We start from the raw sequence: 10327 nt of genomic DNA on the forward strand, positions 1-10327 counted from the left end.
AGCTATTGCACAGGCAACGACTCCCCACCGGAATAAATCACCTCAAACCAATTCGTGGCCCCTACCTCCCCATCACCCACTCACCCACCCACCCCCGGTCGCCAGCTGGGCTCTCGCCTTATAAGAAAAAAGGACGTGTTTACTCTTTGATGTGTATTTCTTTTTAAAGCCATCAGGCGCCTATAAATAGCCGAGGTTAGAGCAGCTTCTGCTGCGAAATCAATACCCCGTCCCCCCCTTCCCCTTGCTCCTTCGGCTGAGCTGCCTTATTAATTATGAAAGGGCTCCTCGGCGCCCCGGCTCCAGCTCCGCAGCCTCCTCCTTAATGGTGGTTGCTGCCCTCCCTCCGCCGGGGCTCCGCGCCGCTCCGCGCACCGCGCCCGCACCCGCGGGACCGCCGCGCCGCCCGCCCCCCCGCCGCTGCGCCGGGTTCCCTTCGCCGGCTCCGGGCAGCTGCGAAACGGGGGTGCTGCTTTTTTGGGTTTCGGGAGGAGGAGGGTGGGAGGATTTATAGCATATTTTTTAAGAAAGAAAAGGAAAAAAAAAAACAAAGAAAAAGGGGAAAGCTGAGACTAACCAATTCAGCCGCCCTGTCCTTGTTTGAACTGAAATTGCCATGTTCATCAAGGGATCGGTTCGGGATTTAGCCTTCCTTGCCTTAAAAGCCCTGTCCTTTTCAAGATAGTCTAGGCATATTTTATAAAAAGGACGACACCCTCATTTCAAACAATAATTTTTATTTTATACTTATGTCTATACTTTGTAGCAAATCTTTTTTTGTAGGATTTTTTTTTGCTGAATTGACTTTATAATAAACTCTTGTTTAAATTACATTTTTTTCTCTTTTAAAATCAAGGCTCTTTTTTTCAAAATCATTTTGCTGTTGTTGTTTGGGGTTTTTTTTCTTTAGGTTTACATTTAAGCCCCCTTTTTGTGATCTCTACGGTTGGATATTCAGATATTTTACTGGTATGTGTAACATCTAAAACAAAGAGGAGGAAAAAATTAAAGGCAGTGAATTCGGAAAGATGCCTGCGAACAGCAAGTAAAGGTAAACTCTCAGAGATCTGTTAGCAGCATTCCTTCACTCCTCCGGGCATTCGGACACATCTCTTTCTTCCCTTCCTTCCATCCATCCATCCTTCCTTCCCTCCTTCCTTCCTTCCTTTCTTCCTTCCCTCCTTCCTTCCTTCCTTCCTTCCTTCCTTCCTTCCTTCCTTCCTCCTTCCCTTCTTTCCTTCCTTCCTTAACTGTTCGTTTCCCTTTCTCTCTCTCTTTTCCCCTCGAGGAAAAATACCCTTTTTTATTTATTTTTTTTTTCAGTGGAATGACCAGAAAACAAGCGACTGTGGAGGAAAGATGAGAGATTGTGAATTATTCACCATATGCTTCACACGTGGACATCTACCTTGGATTCATCGCCAGCGCCTTTTTTTGTCTGCGTTTTTGTTCTCGCCTCGCACACTGCCACATTTTTAGAGGAGCCCGTGGCCCGCCGGGAGGTATCCCGGCCGATTACAACCTTAGCGTTAGGTGGCCCAGAGCCGTTCCTGAGATTGCTTTTGCACAACGAGGGCTCGAGTTTGTACTTTTATTTTTTTCTATTTTTGATTCGAAGCGATAGTAAAGCTGAGGTCCGATTTGGGCTGCGCGCCGCTGCCTGTTTGGTAACATTTGGCAAATAAAACACAAAAAATAAAGGGAGAACGCTTCCACAGTCCTACATGGGTGTTTCACCATCATCAGCCACCACCACCACCATCATCATCATCAACCACAGAAAAGCACAACGTCCCCAAAGCAACGGATGGACACTTCCTCTATAGATCCAGCACATGGAGAGGGTGTGGGTGTGAGTGTGCTCGCCCCCCTAGAAAGGCAGCCAGGTCACTAGCGCGGCCCACAGAGCCGCCAGGAGCAGGGGCAAAGCCGGCGGGAGGAGGGACGGTGCCGCGCCGCTGCCGCCTCCGCACAGTTCAAATAAGCTGCCTTGGAAATCGAGGTTTTTGGATTCCCGTCTCAATTTCTCCCAGAGGTCTCTCGCTCCTTCCTGGCAATCGGTGAGCGCTGTGAGGGTGCAGGCGTGGAAATCATCCCAGTACCTGCAGGAGGGGAGAGCAGCCGGCATCAAAACAGGCACACACCCACCTTCCCGGGGGAGATCCCCCCTCGGGCCCGCCGCCCCCGACCCCCGATGGCGGAGCTGAGCGGGGACATGCCTTAAAGGGGGGCTAGCGCCCGGCGGGCAGGAGACGCCGCCTTCCCCGCCCTAAAACCGGGCCCCTGCCTCCCCCCCCCGCCACCTCCCCAGACACCGGTTTCTGGGAGGGGATCCTCGGCCCCTCGCCTTCCCCGGGCTGCCCCACAGCCCGCCCCGTGCGCACGCTTTGCGCTGGGCAGCGGCTCCCCTGCCAGCTCCCGGGGGTCTGCCGCTGACTGTGGTTTCGGGGATCCCCCCCTCACCAACCCCGCCTTCGGCACCAGCCCGGGCTGGGCGGGATGGTGCAAAAATTGCTTTGGTGGGTCTCTGCCGGAGGGGGTCTTTGCCTGACGGGGGGAGAGGGCATGCAACCCCTCGGCTGGCAGACGCCAGCCTAGGAGCCCACGGGCTCGTCCCGAGGGTTTTTTCGTCACCGGTGGGAGCGGGCAGAGGGGGCTGGGAAAAGCATCGCTTTTCCCAGGCGGGAGGCGGTATCCTGGAGGGTCCCGGGGCAGCGTTAGAAACCCTCGGGAGGGATCCCCCGGGGCGGGAGCGGGGCCTGACTGCAGGGGCAGGAAGGGAGGAAGCGGAGGAGAAGAGGAAGAGGAGAAAGAGGAAGGAGCATCTTCCCCTCCTGGGCGCCCCGCACCGGCCCGCGGCGCGGGGAGCGGCGGGAGGGACTCCTCATCCGTGGCCAGGGGTCTGTAGGCGGCGAAGGGTTTCTCCTTCCCCAGGATAATTTCCAGCTGTCCCCACAGGTTTTTCCTTTTTCTTTTAATTCCCTTCTTCACGGGGACTGGACCGGGGTTTGCCGCCGGGACGGGACCTGTCCCACTGCCCCACCCTGGGGGGACGGGAGGACCTTTCCTCTCCGCGTCTGGGTTATCGAAAATCACCCCGAATCTGCCCTCTGCCTCCTATTTCCCCCTTGCCTCAAAGGGGGCACCTGCAAATTTGGATCTTGATTTTCTTTTTTTTAAAGTAGTCCTACAGCCTCTAATTTATGAGCACTCTAAGCTGGTTGTAGACTCCCAATGTTTGCTACATTTGTAATAAATAATGAGATACTGAGAAGCCAGAGTCTGAGAGTGTGCCTCTCCTGCAGTATTTCTGCTGTAATTGCATCTCCCAAAGGAAAATTAAATCTTTCCCCATCTTCTTTCAATACACATCCCGGCATAGGGCGAAGGCAATCGGGTGGTGGGAAGTGGTCGGGAAAAGGCTCTTGCTTGGAAAAGAGGTACTTTTTACAGGTCGGGACCACCTCTGGTCCGGCACGCCAGGGCCAAAGGACATCATATTAGGACGCTGCTGCCCCTGGGTATTTATTCCTCATGCAGGACACAAGGTAAACCGCAACCCAGCATTTACAGCGAGGTGCCAGCCTTAGTAGGTGCTTGGCTCAGAAATCTCCAGGTAGAAAGAGAAAAGAGGAGGGTTACAGGGCCTCTCCTTTTCCTCCTTTTCCTTTTCCTTTTCCTTTTCCTTCTTTTCCTTTTCCTTCTCCTCCTTCTCCTTCTCCTTCTCCTCCTCCTTCTCCTCCTCCTTCTCCTTCTCCTTTCTCTCATTTTCTTTTCTCTTCTCTCCTTTTCTCTCCTTTTCTCTTCTCTCCTCTCCTTTTCTCTTCTCTCCTCTCCTTTTCTCTTCTCTTTTCTTCTTCCCCTTTCCTTTCCTTTCCTTTCCTTTCCTTTCCTTTCCTTTCCTTTCCTTTCCTTTCCTTTCCTTTCCTTTCCTTTCCTTTCCTTTCCTTTCCTTTCCTTTCCTTTCCTTTCCTTTCCTTTCCTTTCCTTTCCTTTCCTTTCCTTTCCTTTCCTTTCCTTTCCTTTCCTTTCCTCTCACCTTCCCATGTCCTTCGTTTTCTGATTTTCGCGGAGTAAAATCAGAGAAAAACTATTCCGAACATATTTATGTCTAAGGACCTTATCTCGTTTCTAAATATTAATTTCTCCCTTTTTTTGCTTTGTTTTGGTTTGGTTTTTTTCGGCGGAGGGAGTTTGTGCCGGAAAACAGCAACGGGGAGACGGGATAATACCCTGTGCAGCCGGACTTTTTTTTCCCCGGAAGTATCGAAAATGCCCGTTTCTACCGCCCTGCCCGGGGCGCGAGACCCCGAGGCAGGGCGGGCGAGGCCGGAGGTGGCGGCTCCCCGGCCCCCGGCAGCCGCCCCAGGTTTCCCTCCCCCTGGTAAGATCCGCTGCCCTGAGCTCTGGGGAGAACTACCCCAAATTTAGGGCTCCTCCAGCTGTCCCAGTTCCTCCAGCTTCGGAGAGTAATTGGGAAGGAGGGGAGCAGGAGCCGATTTTGCAAGGCGAGCTCTTTTTCTCCCTTTATTATTTTTTGCTGATGTTTTCCTTTCTATTATTATTAATTTTCCCCTTTATGGTTGCCCCTTCCTTCTCCTCCCCTCTGTGCCAGGAGCGGGGCGAAACTGGGGGGAAATGGGCTTTCTTCGGAGGCCACGGGGGCCCGAGCGGCGCAGGGGGGTGGAGAAGAGCTGCCGCTGGGACGGCCGTCCAGGGCGATTAATATTGTGGCTGGGCTTTTTTCTTTTTAATTACATTTTGTTTTCTGAGGAATCGCCTGCCCAGCGCCGGCTGCCCCCGGCCGGGGTGAGCTGCCTCCCCCCGGCCTGCCTCTGCCTTGAGCGCCCGGGGGGGGCCCGGAGCCTGCCAGTGAGCGTGGGTCCCAAAGGCAGCAATAAGGGAAGGGATAACAACCCCCGTGCAGCTGATGTCAACACCCCAGTGCAAAGCAGGAGAGGGGAAAGAGTACAAGCGAGGAGCTAAGGAGGGGAGGGGGGGAAAAAAAAAAGAAAGAGAAAAAAAAAACCCACCCAGATTCACGGAGGGAAAAACTAAAAAAGACATTGTAAAAACTCCCTCCAGACCTCACTGTTCCCCAAGCCCGGCCTGTCCCCGTGGCAGTGCGCTTGGAGGGACCCTGGAGCAGAGAATCCAACCCCAAACCACCAAACCCCGCGTTACTTCTGTTGCTCCCCTTCCCACCGCCACCATCCAACCTCGCCCCCCTTGCCCAGCCCCGGGTGACCCCCTAGTCCCGTTCTCCCCCCGCGGCCCCGAAGGAGAGAGGAAAGACCTACGCGCAGATCGTTTGGAGATTTCTCTTGTCGTCCAGGTCCTGCGGGTATTTGGCCATGTTATCGCCCAGCCGCAGCAAACAGTTCGAGAAGCCCCTAAAGACCGCATCGCACCGCCCCGCCGCTCTCACCGCCTGCACCAGGTACGCTGGGGGGGGCAGGGGCACAGGTCAGCTCCGCCGGCTCCCCGCCCGCCCCGGCCCCCCGCGCCGCCGCCCCCCCTCGCCCCTTCCCCTCCTCCCCACTCCCCCCCCCCCCCCCATTGCTAAAGGCGCGCCCCGCCGGGCAGCGGCGATCTGGGGCAGGAGGAGCGCGGTGGGACCGAGCCAGGGTCGCCGTCGGGCACTCGGGGACATGAGTCAGGGGCTTTTCGCCCTTTGCTAATTAGCACCGGGGTTTTCAGGTTTTTTTTTTCTTTTTTTTTTCTTTTTTTTTTTTTTTAGGGGCGTGGAGGAGGGGAGGATAGGTGGAGATGCGCTGCCTGCTTCTCCCCGGACTTGCTCCTTTGTTAGAAAATTCCGCCTCGAAGCAGCAGGCGCGTTTCTCCGCACAAACGCTGGCGCGCACGCACGCACGCACACGGCTCCTTATTGCCCAGGCCGCCTGGCAAATACCGCGCGAGACGCAGCGGGGGGGGGGGGGGGGGGGGGGAACTAATAAAAAAAAATCACTAGAAAGCTGAGATAAAGACACGAAAAGAAGCGTCCCTCAAAGCCACGCACGCAGCTGCGAAGGCGCCGGCCCCGCGGCTGCCTGGGCTGGGGGCAGCGGGGCGGGAAGGGGCAGGGGTGAATCTCGCTCCCTCAAACCTGCTGCCTCGGGCACCCGTCGGGATTGCGCTAGAAAACGGCACTCGGTTAAATACAATAGTAACAAACCCAAGAACAACCGCCTGCAAACGGGGAAAAAAAATGAATTACGGCGTGCGTGAGATGGCTCCTCCCGGGTGTCCGCGGCTGCCGGGCCAGGCCCCGCGGAGGGACGGGACGGGACGGGACGGGACGCGGGGACATTGCTGCTGCACGACGCGGCCCGCAGGACTCAATCCGGGGCCTGTGCAGCCTCACAGCACCGCGCACCCGCCCGCAGCAGCCCGCGCCCCAGCCCCAGCCCCAGCCGGCGGGCTGGGGTACCCGGGCACGGGGCGGGGGGGGATGCTGATCCCTGACCGCTCTCCTGCCAGTGGCGGGCGTTGGGGACGCCGTGGTGTCCCTGGGCCCGGGCTCGACCCCGGGCAGCGCAAACGGGATGTCGCTGCGGCCAGCGGGGGCGGGAGGGGTTCCCCCCCCTCTTTCGGAGGAGCCCCCGTCCGCCTACACCGCCGGGGGGGGGGGGGGGGGGAGTGTCGGGGTGGGGGTCCCCTCACGATCCGTATCCCCAGGACATGGCTGTGGCGGGGGGTGCGTGTGCGTGTGTTTCCTTGCCGGGCACCAGTTAGAAGCTAAATGGCTGACTCCGAAAGAGACTGTTTCAACCCAGATCCCCCTCTTGCCGTTTGATTCATCGCTAACACGACTTGGTGGCCACTCCCCTCTACACACACACCAGCACCAGCCGTCACATCAAAACCCCAGCAGGCTACAGGCATTGGCTACGGTAGGAAAAAAAGCCAGGCAAACAAATAGAGAAGAACCGAGGACCATCCCGAGGGTAAAACCATGTCCTATAAAACCCGCGCCATCCCGCTCCGGCAGCTACAGGGGGAGAGGGGAAGGGAAGTTGCCACGAATTTCTCCAAAAACGTGACGGGCTGCACTGAAAATACGGGGTCCGAAGCGGAGCCCTGCCCCGGGCCCGGGGAGTGAGGGTGGTAGAGGGTCAGGTTTGGGACCAGCGGGGCTCAGAGCATCCTTCCCCTCCGAGGGGCGACCTGGCCCCGTGTGCTTCCTCCGCACAGTGTACCCCCGGTCCAAAGCCGCCCTAAACCCCACCAATAAAAAAAAAGCAAAAGCGGAGAGACGAGAGTCCCGCCCGGTTAAACGACAGCGGGATTTCACTTGAACTAGGTCGCTTGAGCTTTGCCGTGGCCCCGACCTTCCCCCCTCCCCGTCCTTCAAAGGCAAGAGCGTGCAGCAATTTGCAATGCAGCAGGACCGCAGGAGCCATCCATAACGGATCGTGCCCCCTCCCGAAACCCGCTCCCCGTCCTCTCAGTCCGCCCGCCCTTCAGCTGCGCCTGGTCCACCCCTCCTGTCCCTGGGCTCCTTCCGCAGAGACTCAGTCCCCGCGCCCCCCCCCCCCCCTCCCAAAATGTCAGGGGTTTCGGACAGCTCCCAATCCCCGCTGCCCAAATAAAGAAATAAATACATATATATATATATTTTTTTTTTTTTTAAGCCCTGGTGCTGCTGCGGGAAACATAGACATTTTGGGAACGAGCCGAACATCCATTTCATACAAGCCGTTACCGGGGACGGGGCAAAGGCAAATGGCCCTTTGCAACCCCCACACCGACAACCAGAAGCTGATTTCGGGGGAGGGGGGGCGTGGGGGGGAGGTTACCCGAAATACCGAAGGAGGAGCGGAGAGGAGAAAAGCCCTCCACGAGCTTCAAAGCCGTCCTCTCCCAGGGCACCGCAAAGCGACCGCACCGCCACCATCTCCGCGGTGTGCAGCAATATTTGGGGGTAACTTTCCAAATGACTGCTCATGCTCACGCCAGCCCGGGGACGGCGATTCCCAGCGACTCTAGCTACCTTTTGAAATTTCACGGTGAATAAAATCCTCCCTCGGTTGAATCAAATAAACGCAAATGAGAGAAAATCATCCTCCTCCAAACGAACAAACAAAAAACCGCAAGGACTGAAATTAAGGAAAACATCCAAATAACGCCTTCCCCCGTCTTTCTCTGACAGTACAGAAAATGGCCTTCTGAAGAGTTCAGCCTCATTTAAAATGGAATGGTAATACGATTGGAGGGGGTTGCATCGTATATCCACATTTTCCAGAGGTCAACATTTCATCGCAATATTTCTTATTTTTTTCTTTTCTCGATGAGGAAATGTTCAAGGCATTTTGCCTCCTTCTTTCCTCCCTTTCTTGTTCTCCCCCCCCTCTTTTTTTCTTTTTTTTTTCTCCCCCCCCCCCTCTTTCTTTTGGTACCCACAAAATGCTGCAGAGATTGTCTGGAGACGAGGGTGACCGAGCAAAATGATCTCTAATTAGCAATGCCGAGCATTTTTTCTATTGTAGCAGAATTCCTTTGCAGGCAAATATTTTCAAAGGTCTCCTCACACCTGACAACCTGGATAATAAAAGACGCGCTTTAATCGCCCTTTCCTTGAAGCCCAGTTTTGGATCATGCTCGGGAATATACATATTCAATAAATAATATTTAAAATTTGCCTGTACAGGACCAAAGTGGTCATTAACTTGGAGATTGTTTAATGTCTGTAACTCAAAAAATTTTCACCAAAGAAATGTTGAATAAAATGAACCTGAGAGCAAACCATCAAGAAGAACCAGCGAAAAACCCAAGGTATTAAACAAAACCAGCAACGAGCACACAAAAACGCATACCGGAGTGGAGGGAAACCTGTTCTATTTTAAGTAACTTAACATATATAGACATTTTTTGGACCCGCTCGTTTTTTGACGGCGGTTCTCCGAGCACAAAATTAACGATCGGGCGGTGGGACTTCGTGATTTCTTAATAATTTTTATTTGTTTAATCCCCGCATTCGGGTGGATTTTTTTTTTTTTTTTAAGTTAGCGTTGGGTTTTGTTTGTTTTTAGGCTGCTCTGCAAATGGGAAAGCCTCCAAGTTCCCAAAGGGAGCCCTTCGCTTGTCCCCCTGATTTTCTGCAAAAAAAAAAAACTTTCCAGCTAGATCTCTCGCAAGCCATTTTGTGCGGGTTCTTATTTCTCTGTCCCTCGGGGAAGAGGGGGGGGATTTCTTAGCACTGGAGTCCCCAAATTGTCGGTGATGCAGGGGATATCCGAAAAGCAAATACAAATGCAGTCGGTTCCTGGGGACGGCGAGAACAGGGCGGGAAAAAGGAGGGAGAATAAGAGAGGGGGGAAAAAGCGAAGTACGAATGAGCATGCACTGATTTACGAAAACGAACAACAAAAGTGATTTAAGAGGAATAAAAAATCGGCTCCCTTTCCTGCGGACCCCCCTGCCTTGACAGCGTGAAGAACCGCGAAGATGCCACCGGGGAGGAGGCAGAGGGAGCGGGGAGCGGGGAGCGGGGAGCGGGGGTCCCTCCGCCGCCCCAAACCGCGGCCGTCACCGCAGGTTATTCCGACATTCCGCTTCTGCATGCATCAGCCGGGCTTTGGTGCACACAACTTGATACCGAATTTGGCAGTCCACTTACCTATCTGTACAGCAAGGATCAGAGAAATATATCTGCCGTTCAACTTAAGTCCCATCCTACATTTAGTAAAACCATTTGCGGCTGCAGATCTTTAAATAGTTACTTTGGAGAACGTGGGGGAAAGCTGAAAAATAGGCATTGCCAACAAGTTCCGAGCAGCGGAGGACTTTGCAGACAAGGGGGGGAGACAAGAGGAGAAGGAGAGAAAGAGGGAGGCAGAGGGAGAGGGCGAGGAGGACTAGCTGGGAATGGTTCGCTCCATTAGGAGGGGGCGGAGGAAGTACAGCCTCACGCCCACCACCGGCCCTGACGCGGGGGGATGACACGGACCGGGTTTTTTCCCCTTCTTCTTCTTCTTTTTTTAAAAAAATGTGCACCTTGGAAGAGAAACGCCATTTATAGGCATCACAGGCTGGATTTATCCGCTCTCCCCGTGTCCCCCGCCCCATTAATCGCCGAGAAACTCCCCCCCCTCCGCTCCCGTGTGACGGCGGGGGGGCGGCAGCCGGGACCGTCCCCCCGGGGCGGGAGGGATGCGGGGGCGGGGGGGGGACGCGCACACACGCGCACACACACACACACACACACACACAGAGACACGCAGACGGAGGAGCCGCCCCCCCGGGGGTGGGGATAGCACGGCAGAACCCCCTCCGCCCCCGGGCCGCCCCGTCGGGGCTGGCCGGCCCGGCCCCCGCGCTGCGGTGC

General features: G+C 55.3%; 1 protein-coding gene across 1 annotated transcript; it reads right to left on the reverse strand.

The window, feature by feature from the left end:
* Positions 1-1577: 1577 nt before the first annotated feature.
* Positions 1578-10080, reverse strand: NRN1 (neuritin 1). Its single transcript, XM_076330491.1, has 3 exons — positions 9620-10080; positions 5301-5445; positions 1578-2102 (listed from the first exon to the last, which is right to left on the reverse strand). The coding sequence occupies exons 1-3, from the start codon at positions 9672-9674 to the stop codon at positions 1871-1873; spliced, it is 432 nt and encodes a 143-aa protein (XP_076186606.1). The 5' UTR covers positions 9675-10080; the 3' UTR covers positions 1578-1870.
* Between the last annotated feature and the right edge of the window lie 247 nt (positions 10081-10327).

Source organism: Aptenodytes patagonicus, chromosome 2 (assembly GCF_965638725.1).
Source record: "Aptenodytes patagonicus chromosome 2, bAptPat1.pri.cur, whole genome shotgun sequence".
NCBI lineage: Eukaryota > Metazoa > Chordata > Aves > Sphenisciformes > Spheniscidae > Aptenodytes > Aptenodytes patagonicus.